The sequence below is a fragment of the Mastacembelus armatus genome, chromosome 4 (assembly GCF_900324485.2).
Source record: "Mastacembelus armatus chromosome 4, fMasArm1.2, whole genome shotgun sequence".
In the NCBI taxonomy this organism is placed as follows: domain Eukaryota; kingdom Metazoa; phylum Chordata; class Actinopteri; order Synbranchiformes; family Mastacembelidae; genus Mastacembelus; species Mastacembelus armatus.
In genome coordinates, this window is record NC_046636.1 from 6,848,151 (window position 1) to 6,867,327 (window position 19,177).

The window sequence follows — 19,177 nt, forward strand, 5'->3', positions numbered from 1 at the left end:
ATATTCAAAAAACCTGGATAATCTGACACAGTCCAGTGGTCCTAACCCTGAAGCATAGCAAAGAAGGTTACAGAGATTATGAAATTACTTTTTTCCCACAATTTGTTTCATTTTATGCTATAAATGCAGAGTGCAGTAGTCTAATCTTTTTACCACATTACATTGCCTTTCTGTAGTTTCTAATTCTATGGGCGTTACCTTGGAACCAATTATCCAATGGGATGCTTGCATACTCTCTTAGCCCCACCTTTTTATGGTTGCTATGCCTACTCCACGTTTCTCTGTGATTGACGGGCAGAGCAGCCAAACAGCATCGAGCTAGGCGGGAGTTTGCGCGCACACTGAAAACTGTCTGGTGAATTTCTACTACTACGACCAAACCGCTCAGGGTGCAAGCCAGTGTCGGACGCGAAGGTGGAAAATGAACTATAAACGCTGTCGGAGAACTCCATACAGGTAAAGAAAAGCATTCCTTGTCATTTTATTTCCCTTTGTAACATGAAGATAATGAAGAAATTGGCTTGAATCGTTGAGCTGTTAAAAATATCGAGTTGCTTGGCTGTGACATTGTTGAATTGAAACTGGCAGCACTAACGTGAGACACGTTTGTTTGGCATAAGAACAGAGGGGTGTTTAGATAATATTGAAAGAGAAACCTACAAGAAACAAGCATGTTTATAAACTAAAACTATCAGTGTGAACTTTAGTAGATAATGCTCAGTGTAACAAGCCCATATATCTATTCTACATTTTTATCAGGAGATTCATTCTTAGCATCATCAGCGAGGATGGGTCAAGGTTTTATTGGACTGATTTTTGATATGAGACCTACCGACATAAATTCATCTGACTTTTTGGCTCTCACTCAGACGTTATATATGCTCTCTGATTTATTTTTGGAGCCGATGCTGATGTTTTAGTCAGTCAGAAATGAATATCATTGAATTTCACTGCTTCCAATGCTCTTGTGTCCTGAGACAAGTTGTATTTTGCAGCGATAATTCTTACAAACAGTTTATTTATTCAGACTAAACATATCGTAAACATATAGTCAACCTTTACCCTTAAGGCATTTCTAAATATATCTTACATGGCATTTCTGTACCGCAGTGTTTTGTTGCACATCAGCCAGCGATGCAGCAGCACATGTGAAGATACTGATAAATCTGTGAAGAGCTGTAAGCAGCTGATAATATCATGCAAATGTCACGCTCAGGCTCGTTTTTGAACTTCGGCAGCCTTGGGTGTTACTTGGGAAAAGTGAAAGCACTGGCCACTCAGTAAGCCCAGACCCAGTTTAAGGGTTTAGTGCTTGACAACATAGATGAGAGCTCATTTAAGTGGTTTGTAGGTGAGATGGGGGAAAAAAAAAAAAGAAAAAAAAAAAAACTTCTCATGCAAATTATACCTGGTCTGTCCTAGATATGCCCGATATGGCAGGTATTTGTTTGTCTCAGTTGGAGAGTGGGACACCATGATCTAGCCCCTGTAAACAGACAGGATATGATGTCATGATATTCTGCTCTGCATAAAGAGAGTTTGGGATGAGAAATAATTTGGTTTACTGGGCCGTAATGTGATGAATTATTTAGATACTTCAGTTTCTTGTTGTAGACACAGTGCCTTAATATCATACAATACCATCACAGAAACAATCCATGTGTATTGTGTTTTACAACTTAGAAGACACTGGATTTCATCTAAAAGGGCAGCTCTGCTCCTTAAATTCAGATGTAGGGATGGAGCTTGATGTGATGATTGGTCCAGAAACACCCACAAATGTAAACTGGGGATGTTTATGGTAAGAAATTACATACTAGGGGTTTCATTGTGGCCTGCAACCACAACATCCTGGATTTAAACCCTGCAGGAGACCTTTGTTTTATGCCGCCCCGTCTCTTTACATTTCCTGTCAATCTTTACTGTATGCTATCAAAGATGTTAGAAAATCATGTTTAAATTAATACAGATTGTCATTTATTAGCTTTCATTTTGATTATACCAGTGGTTTGTTGGGTTAAAATGCTTCAAAAACAAAATTAAGTGGGTTTTTCAGGTGCAGTAGGCACTTCGCTTCACTGCATCACTTTAAGGAGGTGTATCAAGCAGTCAGACTGGAATTCCCCTTTGACTGCTTCATACATGTTCAGTATTTCACTGTGACATTTGACTTTCTTCAAACAGCTATAGCCTAAGCCACAGTGGTTGCATCTTCAGACCACAGTCTGTCTGTCTGCTTGTGCAACAATAGTCTATTTGCTGCTATTGTTTTCCCTCTGTCTTTGAAAGCAAATGGCAGCAGATGAGAGTTGAATGCTGCTGGATCTTTTGATATAAAAGGAGTAAACAAGCCGCTCCCTGTTGTCTTGTCTTCAACAGGAGACAGATTATACTTAGTAATAGCAAGTTAGATCTGAGTACAAGGGCATCTATATGTTGGCTGGTTGCTTTACTGAATATACCTTAATGTTACTGACGGAACTGTTGGTCTGTTTATTGGTTGGCTGGGCACTCATACTGAAGTACCTCAACAACTAATGGATGAATTGCTATGAAATTTTAAAAAAGATATCCACGATGCCCACAGGATCAATCTTACTGGCTGGTGATTCCCTGACTGCAGGCAGGTTGACATTTCTCATTACTGTTCATTGTCCTTGTAAAGCTGTGTGATCCCCTGACTTTTAGTCTGTCAGCATTGCTTTCAATTGTAAAAGAAACAACAACCAGCTAGCATGGCTGTTGACTTATAGTTTAAACTACGTCTGTTTATTTTGCCGCAAAATAGCTGCTTGTGACATTGCTGATACATGCAGGTAACTTTATGCTGCAGTTGTTAGCACCAAAACAGATTTTTAAATATCTAGTATGAGCAGTAATTAAAGAGAGGAAGCATAGGCTTCATGTTGGCTGAGTAGATGAGCTCTAAGCTAAACTTTGGCATTGTCACAATATCAGAAAGGTCATGATAAGTATTGCATGGTAGCATATTTCTTAGTTCTACTAATAACCCAATATGACCCACATTGCGGGACTTGTTTACTAGATCCACAGCAGCATTGCCAACTGGGCATCACATTAGTGATAACGCTGCAATGAGTTTATTAGTGTGGCGGGAGCCAGTAAGTCTGGAGAAGTCTGTAAAAGCACTAAACATAAAATCTATTGCTTGGATGTATTTAAATGTCAATGTTAACCTGCAGAGTTTGTATTTAAAATGTGCAAGGTGGAGGTGGTTTGTTGTTTTGCCTTAGACAAATTGTGATATTTTATTGCATCCTCTTGGGATGTTGAGGCTGACGCATTGAAATGGTTTGCATGCTGCCGGGAACCATAAGCAGTGACACAAAGGAATCACTCCAGATCTGATTGGTAGGTGTAGGCTGTCATTTATTCAGCCATAGAACGTGAGCAGGCTGGTACCTGAAATAGTAATAGAGAGTGAAAAAGTGCCCAAACCTCTGGTGACACCATCAGGCTTTTGCTGACTGACCGTCTCCTTCCAACCACATACTGTAGCACACAGTCAATTATTCAACCACAAAAGCTACTGTGAAGCCTGATTTTTACCTCTCCAGACGTCAGGGATGGAGGTTGATGGAGAGAAGGGAAAGTCAGGAGAAAGGAAAGAAGCAGGTGAATAAGAAGAGCTCCCTGTTTTGCATTTAGATTTGAATGGACTAGATGTATGTGCTGAGCTACCACTTTATCTGGCAGCAACCTGCTGAACAGTCTTTTGGCTCAAATATTCAAATGGGCAGTAACACTCATGTCCACACACTTGCAGTCATGCATAGTTAATCTCTCTTCAGCTTCCCTGATGACTCCTCATTCTCTCTCTTTTTGACTCACAAGGATCTCCTTACTATTGCTTATTGTGATCCTGCCTGCCCCCTTCTCTCCTTGGCTCTTCTACGGCAAATTATTTGGTGCCCATGACACATATTAACTATGCATGTGTAGCCTCATGTAGGCTACAGTGCTGCAGGGCCTTACATCATATATGCCAAGCAGGGCAAGACCCAGAGGCAGGCAACAGTAAAGCTAACTGTAACTCTGTGAAAACACAAACAAATTTTAGTTCAATGCTCATTATTTACATTGCACTTATTTTCCTGAAATACAGTTTGTTTCATGTTAAGATAATGTGTCAGATACTTACAGGAGAAAACAGTAGGTGATGTCCTGCTGGGAAATCTAGTAAATCCTGCTTGTGTAAAGCCATGGCTTGTGCCTGAGGTTGTTTATGAGCCCAGCCAAGGGTCCCCTCATGGCAGATGGGATGATCCTGGGGCAGTTTGGAGGAGCAGTCTTGCCCTGACTGGCTCTGGGCCCAGGTCTGTTTCTAGGTTACTAGTTCATTTTATACTGTGCTGTGCTCAGTAGGCACTAGTGATAAGGGGGTGTTAATGAAGATAATTATTTTGTTGAGTTGCTCAAAAGCAGCATGGAGGGTGATTTTATTTTGAGATCATTTTAATTACGTTTGAGTTAAAAAGCAATTAGCCACAACTATGAAGAGAGAAATCACCAATGTAACAACAAGCTTAAAAAGGTAAATTCTCCATAATTATGTTCTTAATTGGTTGTTTTAAAAGTTATTTTTCTTCATTATTATTCTTCATTACTCATATAAAAGACATCAGATCAGTAGAGCTGAGACAAAGTCTCAGAAATTAAGTCACTTTCCAGGCTGGAAGTACTACAAATTCACTGCTTTCAGATTTTCAGATGTGGTGTTTTTCCTGTTTTATACTGTTGCAAATTTAATATAATTGGGTTATTGGACTATTGTTCAGACAGAATAAACTCATCAAACTCATGAATTTGTTCTGTAGACAGTTGTGATGGGTATTAGTCGACCAAACCAATTTATCAAGAAAACAACTACCAGGCAAATCAATAAGGAAAATAATTATCTAACAAAGAAATAGTTGCCACCCTAATCACCTCATTTGTAGTGCTGCCTAATCTTTTTTTCTTAATATATATTTCGTTATTCATTTAGTTAGTCAGTAGCTGCCAATAGAAAATATAATCTGTTACAGTTAATTAGTTGGTCATTAAAAAGTAAAGTGTCAAATATTAACCTGTCGCAGCTTCTGAGATGGGAAGATTTGCCCTGTTTATTGTTTTGCTGCTTTACGTCATTTAAATTGGGTCTTTTTGCATTTTGGACTGTCGGTTTATTTAGAACATGTTGCTTTTAGTTTGGTAAACTGTAATGGGCACTTTACACATTTTATTGACAGACCAAATTATTGATCACTGCAAACTACATTAATCGAGTAAAACAGAGCTATAAGTCTTTTTTGGCTGTCATCTAACTGATTGATCTGCAGCGATTTTGCTGATTGATTAGTTGTTTAAATTTCAAACAGAAATGCCAAGTCTTCTGTCATTCTAGTAATATGCAAGTTAATCCGTTGCAAGGCAGCAACTAGTGATTATTTATTAGTGTGCCAGTTATATTCTCAGTTAATGGTTTCCTTTTTAAAAATATTGAATTTTTTGTTTCCACAGGTGAAAATGACAGATATTTTGTCAGATCAGCAGTCCATATCTCAGATGTGCAGTTTACTACTGAATATGACAAAAAAGCCCATGGGTATTTCTTTTTTTTTTTTTTTTTCTTTTTCTTTTTTGTTGAGCTGTTAGGAATTGTTAGTGGTTGTTTCAAAGGGAGATACTTTTCTGTAGCATATTAGAAAACAGGAGCAAAACGTCCTAAATTGTAGTTGGGCTGCATACTGTAGTGATTCTTATGATCACTTCTTTCAAAGTGTGGTACGCTGCTACCATATATTTTCCCTCATCATTTATCCGTTTACTGTACATAGTTTGTTATATGACTGCATGAGAGACTTGAGTTACTAAGAAAAGTACATAATACAACTGAGAGCAGGAAATTAGTCCTCGGTCTACAATCAGTTGCAGCATTTGAGTCGACACTCTTTCACAGCTGCACTGCTGCACACATGCTCATCTCGAGCCTGTGTATGGTCCTCGGCGTGTGCTGTCGTCATGCTGCGCACTCTCTGCTCTCACACAGCTGGTCATGCCAGGGCTTGGAAGTGATGCCCTGCTGGCACGTTGTCATAGACTGGACTCGACTGAGGTTGTATGCTGCAGTGACAAAAGCACATTCAGTCCAGGACAATGGGGAGCTGACAGCCTGGGTTGCGTTTATGATTCTTCGTTTTTTCTCTCTCTCACAGCCCCTTGTCTGTTTTGTTTGCTGTCTCACTGCTTCTTTCTTTGTCTCATTCTCTGAAGGCTTGAGCACACGACCACCAACCAGCCTCTGTGTGTTCAGTGTTACTGAAGCTGCTGTAGGCATTAAATACAGGGTGTAATTCTGCCATCAATTTAGAGGTGATGTGATTGTTGGTTTCAGTGTCATCATTAAAGTGCATGCTCTGCTTTTAGTTTGCTTTTTGTTGACTCATTTGGCTTTTTGGGCTTAGCTGACAGTTATGGGTGCTGAATTTGATTGTTGCAGTCATGTTTGTCTTATAATAGACATCAGTCAACACCAATGTGCTGTGGCTCTTTTTGCTTGTATGGTGTCAGAAAAAATGCTCATTGCAATTTCACAAAACCCACACAGGGTTTAAAAAAAAAACAAAATCGAGTTGTGTCTTTGGTGGTTGACCAAGCAGATTAAAGATGTTTAGGTTACATTGATATAACGCAAATAGTCCTCACATTTAAGAAATTGGAAAAAACAGAATGCTTGATAGTTTTGCTTTTTTATGTTTGAAATGTTAGATGTTATTTTTAAAGCAAAAGTGAAAAGTATTGTTGGGTTTCAGCTGCAGATGTGATAGGCCTATGTTCTTGAACATATCTGACAGTAAACTGAATATAAAACCACTATGGGCACTTTGAACAAACATCTGGAAAAAAAAATATCATTCATAATGAAAATTGTTTGTTGCGGCTCTGTAATATTTATTCTGATACAGTGTTTATGATCTCATTTAGGTCACATGATGACTCCATTTACTGAAAGCAGATGGTTCTGAAAGCTCATTAGTAAGGTGACTTTTTAAGCTTAAATTCTTAAATTCTCCATGTATTGTTCCCACCGATTTAAGAATCAACATCCATGCAAAGATGAACAAAGAAATTGATTAACTGACCGACCACTGTCTGACAAACAGTGACAAATCACACAGATTATTAGTTGTGAAAAGAGATACACAAAGGGTCATTGAAAGGTCCTTGTTCTGCTGCTTATGCATTGCAAAATATGTTCTAATGAAATGAAACTTAGTTGAATGACATCCGTACAGATAAACAAAAAGTCTATATTGGAGCATAACTGATCAAATCAACCCACACAGGTTCTCTGTTCATAATAGAAACTGCTAAATGTCCACAGCGAACTCTTGCTCTGAATTACCAGACACGGCAGTGAGTCATCCTATGCTGGTAGATGTGGCAGGGGAGGAGTGAAAAACACTGTCGTGGTGGTGAAGGGGAAATTAGGCTTGACACAAATGATCTCTGCTTCACGCGTCGCCAAATCAGGTTTAAAACTAGTACTGAAAGACAGGCGAGTCGATTTGCAGCACACTGGACGTGTCTGTAGAGCTCCGGATGCTCCCTGTATTCAGTGTGTTTGTCCTTGTCTTCTATCTCTCATTACATTAAAGATGATTTTAAAAAGTATGTACAGATTCTAAAGCTGAAACTGTTGTAATCATTTTCATTACTCATTAATGATTATTTCTTTCAGTAATAGCCATCATAATTGGTCACATTTTCAAATAATTTGTTCTCTCCAAGTGCAAACTTCAAAGTTATCAAAAGCAGAAAGATATAAGCCAGAGAATTTTTTATTTTTTTTTTAGTCATGTTAGTAATGTCTCTTCTGTACTGCAGTGTCAGCACATTGACCTGTTGGTTGGTCAGTCGGCCCGTCGTTTTGATCGAGTCTGACATGTCACAACACCTCAAATTTTTTACCATGGTTTCTGATCCTCAGAGGTCCAGACCCACTGACTTTGGTGATCTCTTTGCTTTGCATCCAGTTTCACCAGGAGGTCAAAGTTTCGACTTATCCAGTAAAAAAAAAAAACATTTATCTAGATTGACTGGCTCAAGATTTGGTGCAGAAATATATTCATGTTCCTCACAGTGGTGATCTTTTCATCTGGCATTTTCATTTATGATCAAATACCTGCAGAACTAAAGCTTCCTCAGCCTCAGGTGTACTTTGTGGTCAGTGCTACTGAGCAAGCATTAGCATGCCACCAACATATTAAGTTTAGACAGCACGCATTGCAGACATCATACCTGTTAAACATCACCATGTTGGCATTGGAATAGTGAGCATGTTAGCTTAAAGCTCTACTGTTTCTTAGTACAGCCTCAGCCTGACTATAGACTCTGAGGCTTGTTTGTTAATATTGTATGTGCTGTAAGGTAAATGTTTGAGAAAATTGATTCATTTTCTGGTAAATTGAAAACTCAAAAAAGACATGCATGCAGTTTGTAATGAAGAAAGTTTAATAAATCAAATACAGAAACGTGTAGTGATCCCTTTTTGATGTTTGGTAAGTCATCTTTCTGAATCTTTTGCTGTACATTTTAAGGAACGCTTTGAGGTTTTACCTTAGCTACTGTCTTTACCTTTGTCATTCTTGTCCTTCACCCACTGAAGGCTTGTGTTTACTTGTCTGCTGATGCAATCTGGCTGTTTGTTTATTCTCTTAAGTCTCACCATCCATTCACCTTTCCTCGGGCCTCTGTGATTTTCACCTCTGCCCGTCCTTTTCTGCATCTACTGCTCTATTTTTGTGTCATTTTTTTCCACCCTCCTGCTCTGCTCCCTGTGACAAATGTGCCTGTTCAGAGGTTTGTGAAGCATCTTTATTCCACACTTGGCTGTGTCATTACATTTAACCCAATTCCATTTTTATTTTGCTCTTTCAGCCAGTGGAGGAGGCTTTGTTTCTGGCATTTTCCCTGACAGTGTGAGCAGAGACACAGGGAGTAATTCGTGTTCAATGTCTCATTTCTCCTCCAACCCAGAGGAGTGAGAGAGGCAGGTGGAGGTGGTTAGGGGCCTGGAGTTTGAGTTGACCTGAGAGACACATGTTAGTACATCCAAAAAGAAAGAGGAAAGGAAAGTATTGTCAAAGAGCATGCACCATTTATATCCAGCAGTGTTGTGGATAGTTTTTGTTTGTGTATAAGACTTTCCTCCTTGTCTGTTTTTAGAGGACCTAATTTTTCATGGCAGCCATCTGTGTGTTGTCAGGCAGCGTATGAGGGTGGCAGAGAGAAGTGTGTGTCTCCATTGATAAGGCTGGTTGTCTTTTCTTTCTCCCTGTATGTTATTAAAATGATCCTCAGCTCTAACTTTAACAATTACTCTCCGCACTGTCTATTTTTGTGGCTGTAGTCTTTACTAACATCACAAACTGGGGTAAATAAACCATGATTGAATGTAAACAGGATTTGGTGATCTCTGACTCACTGTAAGACTGGCTATTGTGGTCTTCATTATAATGTTTAAAAAGCTTACATTGGCTGTGTTTGCATTAGATGCACACATTCATGCATCCTATACACAATATTTTTCTCAGATCCTGAACTCACTTTATAATCCCTAAACATTTAATCTAGCACCATCATTAACTTGGAATTTTAATTTGACCTTTCATTTATAACCAGACACCTGCAAAACTAATAACATTTCCTTCATCCTCATCAGTACTTGTGAAATCAGCTAATATATGAAAATCATTGTACCTGCAGAACATTAGCATGTTAGCATGCCGACAATAGCATTTAGCTTAGAGGACAGCTGTGTCAAAGTGCAGCCTCCCAGAGCTGCCAGCGTGACTGTAGGTTCTTAGTCTTAATTATTTCCGCCCTGATGAAGACCTTGTTAGGTTGAAACCGGTTTGACATTTTAAACTTCACGCCCTACTAACTAAAGACCTTTAATTTACTTTCCCCTTGTTCATCACTCTGCCTGAGAGTGCCTCAAGACTGAGCACAACCAGGCTTCTGCTTCTTCCTCTGCCACGTGGCTTTAAACAAAGCTCCCCCTTCAGTTGCACTTTACAAAAATTAAAAGATAATAAAAAGGCTAGATATAAATCAGGAAATTATGACATGACATGGAAGCAGATGCCCAGTGATTGAGTAACAGTGTGTGGCTGGTGTGGTTGTGTCATAGAGCTCTGTCTGAAAACATGTTCCTCAACAGTACCACTTTAATTCTGCAGCAGTGATGAGATATTGATTTCTCCTGATTCACTTAAACATCTTTAGCATGTTTTCTTAAGACACCATGGCTTTAAACCTTTAAAAGGAAAGGAAGATTGAAGCACAAAGTCACTTGTCACATTTATTAAGATCATCTTACCCACATTTTACAGCCCCTTCATGCTATTTCAAAATGAAATTATAAAACAAAGACCACAGAAATTCCATTATCGTTTTGTGCTGTGATTAGTGTACTGTAAGTACAAGGGCCTATAATATTGTATTTTGTGCATGTTAAGACTGTAGCTTTAGCTTTTAAAGGCTTCTTAATGTTGTCCTATTCCTATTATAATTTATTTTACAGGTGCACACATTTAATGTAGTGTGGCTGGAAATAACAATTTATATATTCTTATTTTTCCAACAAGAGTATATCAGCCTTCCATTTTCTGTGCATCCATCCATCCATAGTTACTGTCTTATAGCAGACATGGTGGCACTTAATGTGATGCACTGATGCAACTCAAAATGATCACATATTTCATTTTCCGAGCTCTAAATGCTCTCCTCTCTGTGTTTAAGTTGCTTACAGATGAGCACTTGTGTGTGCAGTTGGTTAATATTTGCTGCTGTGGTTACACCAAATCTGCACAGGGACACACACAGCAAGGCCAGAATTTGTGCAGGCTTTTAATTTTAGAGTGAAAAACAGTCTTGAGCAGGAAAAATCAAGGTCACAGTGTGTCCCACTTCTTCTGGGCTGATTTCAGCTTAGAGTCTGGACCAGATGGAGGAAACTGTCAGCTACGTCTGTACATCCCACTGGGGTGTCCACAAGGGGTCCTGGTGCACACCTATCTCTGTCTTTGTGTTTCTGGGTCTTGCTGTGCCAAAACTGTAAATATTAAAGCAAAATGACTAATTAGATCTGAACTTTAATATGTTTCTTTATGGGGCACCAAGCAGTCACAAGAAGTGGCTTTAGTCTCTGCCATTATCATGGTGGGTCTGTTTATCTCTTGTCCTTCCTCTCCCATCCCTTTCTGCTTGCTTGAAAACCATCTGGTGGTTTGGTGTGTCCCCCTGCATCAATGATTTTCCCTGAAAAATCTGCCCACCCAGCATTTATTGGCATTGGGTTTCTGTGCTGGTGACCTTTTAGAAATCTCACTTCACTCATTGATTGTGTTGGAGTTCATATTTGCTTTGTCTAGTCTTATTCAACACTTTCTGTAGAAATGTATGGTTTTAATATCATACCATAATATAAAACTAGATATTGTATAGAATTTTTTATTTTTATTTTGATAATACTTTAGCATATATAAACTTAAAAACTATGCAAAGTGACACTTGTATGAACTTATTCAACTAAATAAATTCTTTGAATTTTAATATTTAGTGTAAAAAGTCAGCAAAAGGATCACAATGTTGAATCAACACCTCTAAAACAGTTTTTTTTTCTGGATCAGTTACTATTTAAGATAAAAACTGCAAAGGTCACTAGGTCACCTACTTAAATGTGAAAATTTTCTTTGATGGTAAACTTCAGACCTTCTGGGTTTAGGCTGTTGTTTGGACTAAAGACATTTTATGACATGAGCTTATACTCTAGAAACGTGCTGAATTTTCTGAGATCAGATGATAATAAAGATGGTTGTTAGCTGTAACTGAAATTATAACCCCCATGAAGTAGGATTTATTGCAAAATAAATAAGAGGTAATATAATTATCACCCAGTCCTGCTTCATAGTATTCTGTCCCTTGTTCTGTCTCTCTCTTCCCTTCTTGCCGGTGTGTCCAGCTCTGCCAAACAGATCGTCTGCAGGCGCCTCCAGTCCCACTGCTGAGCTAATTAACAAGGTGTGAGGTGTGTTTGTTTCTGTGTGTAGCTGCTCCCTGGTGCCAGGTCACCAGGCCTCAGATGAGTCTGAGCCAAATTGGGAAAGGACTGTTGTCAGCATATACACAGGCAGCAGAAAAACAGATAACAGGAACCCAGTATGAGGGCAGCCCTGGGGAAATGCTTTTGCTCTTGGAAAGGGCATAAGAAAATTCCTGTGCTTTTGCATGCCCGTCTGTTTCTGGCATATTTGGCACAGTAGTTATGTGTCGTCATCCTTCAATTTAAAGTGTTTCTACAGAGGTAGAGGTCTACGGCATTTCCCCTTCCCTTTCACAGCCAAGGTGAGCCATGATTTAATAGTGCAATTAATAAGCACCTGTGTATTACACGAATGTGCTGCCTTTATTGAATGCCAAAACAAGAACTGAATATATACTCACAGAATGAAAATCTGTATACTTAAACATTTGGGTCTAGCCCTAAAATTATGCTTAACAAATTAGAAAGAAAATCTTATAGACAGACCTTCAGGCTAGCTGTTTTCAAAAAATGAGCGGTATTAACCTTCTCCTCTAACACAGCAAAAAACTAATATACAAAAATGACAAATTGTTACTTTAATATTAATTGATTTTACTATAAAGGGCCATGGATTTGTATTATGTAGCATTTTTTCTTTAGTGGTCAGCAGTTGCTGCTGTAATATGCTTTGCACACTAGTAAAATAATAAATACAGGCCACCATGCGTTGCAGTTTTTGAACAATAAAAGTAGTTGGTAACAGCTCAGCAGCATAAGTGGTACAATTTATTCTGCAGATGAGAAAAAGCCACAGATGTGAACTGATCAACAGCAGCATGTGACTGATTGTGACTCAGACAATGAGGACTGCAGCTACCAGTTTCACAAGCTGGGACCCTCTCCCTGGTGGCTACCTCTGTCTCTTCTGCCTCATTGCCTCCATCGATTTATCTCTTCATCCCTATATTCTCCCTCTCCCTCTCGCTCTCTCTCCCTCTCCCTCTCCCTCCCCCCCCCCATCTCTCCTGTCACTCCGCCTCCCTGTTTTCTTCCTCAGCTCCCTGCATCCTCAGACTAGTTCCTTTTAAGTGCTTCTCTGCCTTCCCTCAGGGGCTCCTTTCCTACACTATCTCAGGAGTTTTTAAAAAGCCAGGACTTTCTGGAAGCTTGTTTGTGTGTTATTAACAGAGACTTTAATACTACAGCTTATTGTGAGAGGGCAGAGAAAAGGCTGCAGATTGTTACAATAAAACCCCAAAGACCCTCTAGTTTTTTCTAACCAGCACTTAGACTGTGTTTTGGTGAAAATAGAGTTCAAGCAAACTGAAAATGAGTTTTTTCCTCTAATGCAGCTCTGCCTTTTCTTTCTTTTTTTTTTTTTTTTTACAGATTGCTGTGAATCTCCAAGTGAAGATGGCCTTCTTTCAGAACAACTTCTGGGTAGGTGTCTTGAAAATATTCATGAATTAGTAAATCTAAAGACAGAGATTATGAAAAGAAGCCACCATGAACTTTAAAGACACGTATTACTTATTGAATCACAGCTATTAGTCACCAGACTTATTAATTATTCTCTCAGTGGACATCTGCGCTTCTGGCTTTTTACTGAAGGGTCAGGTCCAGAGAGAAGGCTGCTTGCTGTCTTGTTCTGCCACTTGCTTGCAAAGATCAATCTTACATTCATGGAAAACAATCTCATTCTGATTGTTGTTGTAGGCAGTAATAATGTCACTTACTGCAGTGGTATAAAATTTAAATGGTTGGTTTCCTAAACAGTTGCAATGGTCATTAACTACATACTAGCTGTTACATTTCTATAATTCTCCATTGTGTTGTCATCAGCACGAATATGATCCTTGAGTTTCAGTACAAATACCCTAACAACGCTATTTCTGATAATTTAGTTTGAACAATAGAAAGAAACAAGAAGCCAGTATTTAGTGAGGAACACGGTGTAGAAGAAGCTGGTCGAAGTTTTGTAAAGAGGTTTTTTTTTTTTTATTTTTTTTTTTTTTTTTTATAATATTTTACCCCTTCACCTCCATCCCTGTTGTATTTGTTTTCTCAGCTAATGCAGAATTCAGGAGCTTATTAGCCATTACCTATTAGCAGCTAAAGCCTGAAGCTCTAACGTGTGTCTAAATGTGTGTTCAGGGAGAAGGTGAATTTTTATTTATACTGGCACAAGCTATTCCCAGGTGTTTCTCCAGACTGCCTGTATATGAGAATATTCTGATATATTAGAAACACATTTCACCCTAAGGCAGTCCAGTACACCACCACTAACTGAATAATCAAGAATTAGCATAGAGCTGAATCAACATCTCTCTAATGCAGTGTCAACAAAAAGCCGATAACTACAAGCCTCACAGGTAGGATTTATTACACTGTATTAGAGTGCTTTATATTTTACGAGTGTAAATAAACTGATCATACAGTATAGCAACATTAGTTAATTATGGCATTAATTAAGCTTAATTTGTGCGGTAGTTAATAACCTGAATAAAGTAGAGGAGAGAAGTCGTCTTTCGTAAGCACATCCCAATCCCCTTAAAGGGCTCTCTCCATCATTTTCTCTCTATCCTCACTTTGTCCTCTCTGCCTCTTCCCTGCACACCTGGCGCATCTATTTCAGGTCTGCCCTACTTCTTCTGTGTTGTCTTATCAGACTGAAAAATCCTGAATATTTTTAGTTGAGGTGAAATTTAGCAGAGTATTAGACCTGGAATGAGACTGTAATTGATAAAACACATTATTAACAATTTATGATAATACTATAATTTAAGACAGTGCAACTCAAAACTCTTTGTTTGTGGAAATACAGTCATCTTATTGGATAATTAATACCAAGGCTTTTGTCACTGAATCATTGTACAGTCACGTGCTGTGGGTTTTTTTTTTTTTTTGCCCCCTAAACAGGCATCTGAGGTCCATGGGCAGCATGGAAGAGAAACAGATGAGCAACAGAATTTCAGACCGGCACACAGACAGGGTCATAGAGCTGCTGTGCTTCTGTCTTACAGAGGAGATTAAATGTTAGGCTTTGTCAGAGTGCTTTCCATTGAAGTGCAGGGAAAAAGCTTTTTTTTTTTTTTAAGTCAATTAAGCAAATATGATGTGTTATGTGCCTACGTGTCTGACTGCATATGCAGTATAATACTATATTTCTCACTAAAATAGTTGTATAATACAACCAAGTGACACAAAGCCTCATCTTGTTTGGCTCAAGAACATTCATAGCTACTCACAAAGCTTCCTCATCGCACGCTGTTCTTTCTCATTAACTACATAAGAGCTGTGCTCATGGCCCACAGGGGGAAGCCCATCAGCTACAATGTAGTATAGCTTTGCTATTAAGGACTGTAGGACTGCAGAGAATGTTTGATGTGATCGATCACTGTGCTCCGCTGACTCAGACAGATCATGTTTGGGTATCAGTGGTTTATTAGATGTGTATAATGACTGTTCAAGAAGTCACTTCTATCATAAAACACAAAGCCTTGTCTGTGTTATGCTGCTACTGCTCTTTTCCCTGGTGTTTAATAAGCACAGTATCATGTTTCATAAAAATGTAATATATTTTTCTTCAGTTAGAGGAGGATGTCATTATTTTAGATTAGGTGCGTCTCTTCCACTATAAAACACTGTGGGTGAACCTGGGGCAATACAAACAAATAGTGGCTGTAAGACGTCCTGTATTATATTTCTTGTCTTGAAGAGAATCCCTGTGTCAAAATCTACTAGTTATTTTTCAACTTGGGATATGGAGCATATTCTTAATGTATGTTTATTCCAATTTATGTTAAGTAGTTGATGCATAGCAAACCTGGAGGCAAATGTATGCAGTGATGGTGTCGTCTTTAATCTTCCTTGTAATGTACCTAATGGTTATTTTACTGCAACAGGTGCTAGGGGTTAGTAGTGACTCACAGCTCAAATTTACCTTGGGGCTCCCTAACAGGTTAATCACATAATCATTTATTATTAATCGTTTTCTTAAGTGTTCCTGCAACATGTGTCCTCAGGAGCTTAGTTAGATTTTTTTTTTTTTTTTTTTTTTTTTTTTTCTTTAAAGCACAGAACTGCTGGGATTTTGGCTGATGAAAATTACACCACATCATTGTTAAATGTTTGAATTTGGTAAGAATAGAGGAGACCTGTAAAAGTGTATTTAATAATATTTTCAAATGTATTATGTTTACTCTCTCTGAAGTGGCAAATAGATCATAAAAGGTCAGTGCATTGAGTTTGCATGTTATCCAGGGGTTTTAAATGAACTGTTTTGCAGAAAGAGCTGCAAGTTCTTCTGTTGTGGGGCTGTACAAACTACAGTATTGTCTTGTACCTTCTCATCTTTGAAACTGCCTCTTCTTTGCCTGTAGATATGAGATTGTGTGCACAGAAATATCCACAAACAACGCCCATTGGTTTTTTTTATTGCCTGCATCTCAGTTTAATGATGCCAGTGTTGTGACCCTCCCATTACTCTAAGTCATGGTATTTTCTGTTGGGATGAAGAACACCAAACTCAGTGTTAAACTCTTAATGTTTCCCATGATTCCCTCTTTTTCTTGCCTTGCCTTGTCTCTTCTCTCATTTTATCTTTCCTCCACTATTCCCTTCTTCCACTCTTTTCCTGGCTCTCAAAGTTTCTTCCAAAGTTGTTCCTTGTGGATCTGTTCTGTGCCCAGTTAGATGAAGAGTCAAGATAGATCGATATGAGAGAGACTTTATTTGTGTTCATGTTCTGCTCTGTGAAAAAGGAAAGTGTGTAACGGAGGAAATACGATTCTTTTGGCATGAAATGGCTGTATATGGTTTGCGGTGGATAAAAGTCAGTCATAGATTTAGCTACAGTAACTATGTTTATTTTAAGTATTTAATTCACTGCATCAGGCAAAAACAGATATTATTTTGGGATTATTTGATCTTTAACTGTTACTGTCAGATTTATTTTTAGGAAAAAAACTATATCATGCTTTCAATTCTGCTCAAATTGTTTTTCATTTAAAATGACAAAGTCCATGACAGGAGCATAAGTGCATCATTTCAGGAGCTTCATTTGGCCCGTCTTTCCTTCCAAGCAGTAAGCAAACTAAAGCATATGGGACTTGCAGAGGTGAATGCAGTCAGCCTGGTCTACACAGCAAATTCATTTGGAGCCATCAGTGATGATGGTTGCTGCTGCTGCTGTTGCTGCTGCTACCTGCTGCTGGTGTTATTGACACGTCTCTGCTTTGGGACTGTTCGTTCTGCTCAACCTGCCTAGTCAGCAGAAAATGTTTCTATGAGTCAGCTAAACACACAGCAGCACTGACACACCGGTCAGTGGATGGATGGCTCGGTAATACAGCGTTTGACACAAGGGAGGAAAGTTTTCACAGTTTTCGCTTTTGACAGTTGCCTGACATAGGAGGACTGTATTATATGGTCTGCAGAACTGTTTGAGTGCAGGCCAATATTATTTTTTCTTTCTGTAGGTGCTAAGAAACTTAAGAATTCAAACCTGAAAAGGGGAAATGTGAATCCACATTCGGTCAAAAAATGTTATACTTCCTGCAGAAATTCAGATGTCTGATATTCATCCATGAAGTCATTAAGTCATCTAAACAGATTTGACACAAGTTACAACCCAGAACAGAGTATGATGACTTGTAGTATGAATTTGGCTTTTATACATCATATTAGTTACAGATTATTGCTGTCTTTAGACATGTGACAGTCTGCTAGATGTTAATAACAACAGTCCCTCCCCAGTGGGCTTGTTTGTTAGAGTTGTATTCAGCAGAAACATGCAGAATGTTAACCTCCTAATTAATTGATATTGTATGAATTTTCCTTTCTCTTAGGCATTTGGCATTTATGAGGCCTGATAAGTATAAAATTAGGCACTGTCAGAAAATAGTTTTGAAACTAATGATTCCTTGTTTTGGTACATTATTTACTGCATATTATAATAAGCATAAAAGAAGCAGCCACTTGAACATCTGTGGGCGACTTTCCTTTTGTTGTGGTCAGATCTGTTTTGGTCAGTTTTTTTGTTTTTTTGTTTTTTTCTTTGTTTTTCTGTTTGATTTGACAGAAGGGCTGTATTGGACAGGAAGAATGCCTTCAGACATTGCTTCCATTCAGACAGACTTTAAAGACAGATTTGACTAATTGCCAGTACTAAAGTCAGAGCTCTACACATTGCCAGAGAATGAAGTGTATTAATGAAGTGTATTACTGGCGCCAAGATGAGCAACACCACACTTTCCTGCTCACACATATGTTCGAGCTGTAGTAAAAAAAAAAGGAAGAGAAAAGCATAGGTCTAGAATAAGAGAGATTGAGAAATAATGCTGCTAAACTACTAGTCATAATGAGATCCTTGTGTTTTCTGCATCATCTGTAAACTGCAATAACAAAAAAACCAAGATTGCCCCTGAGCTCATTCAGCAGTGTACACACTGTCTTTTAAACTTAAACTTAAAAACTGGTTGCTCAGGTTTTATCAAGTATCCTACATTATTCCCCTAAGGATGTTGGAGAAGTCGTGCAACGTGTTAATCCATTAGATTTTTATGTGTTGGTGCTTGTCTCACAAATTTGCACTCCCCTTTGTGTTCTCTCTGTTAGAAATAACATACTGTCCTAACAATGAATTCACACAGGAAACTTTTCCAGTCCAGTCTAGTGTTTTGGGCTATATATAATTTTGTCTAATTAGTTCTAATATCTATATGTCTTATTATGCCTCAGATGTAATCTGAATTTGAAAACTACTAAAACAGCCATCATGACTTTTAAGTTTGAATAACAGAAACAACCAGCCTGTGGGTAGTGCTGCTATCCACATGTCCATTGTGTCTGAATGTACCACAGTAATCAAACTGAAAATTGTGTTCTGGTGTGGTTAGATGTTTAGGTATATATATGCCATCAGAGATCTCCTGTTTCCTCGTTTGTGTTGTCCCTTTGTGATCAGCAGACATTTAAGGCTGCAGTGCAGAGGAAAAGCTTTTATTCTGATGTGGTGAAGTAAAGGCTGCAGTGCAGAGTTAGCCTCAGTCCAGGTTTCTTCTTTGTCTGTAGGTTGTGTCT

The 19,177-nt window shown here is 38.5% G+C and overlaps 1 protein-coding gene across 2 annotated transcripts in view; it reads left to right on the forward strand.

The window, feature by feature from the left end:
- The first annotated feature begins 369 nt into the window (after positions 1–369).
- Positions 370–19,177, forward strand: part of fcho1 (FCH and mu domain containing endocytic adaptor 1) — a 44,349-nt gene continuing 25,541 nt past the window's right edge. Inside the window, exons 1-2 of one of the 2 annotated variants that reach the window (XM_026322959.1) lie at positions 370–456; positions 13,484–13,534. In XM_026322959.1, the coding sequence (XP_026178744.1) occupies positions 13,508–13,534 (27 nt within the window). In that variant the 5' untranslated portion in view covers positions 370–456; positions 13,484–13,507. Of the gene's footprint in view, positions 457–9,025; positions 9,319–13,483; positions 13,535–19,177 lie in introns of those variants that run through there. The other variant, XM_026322960.1, reaches the window with a different exon arrangement.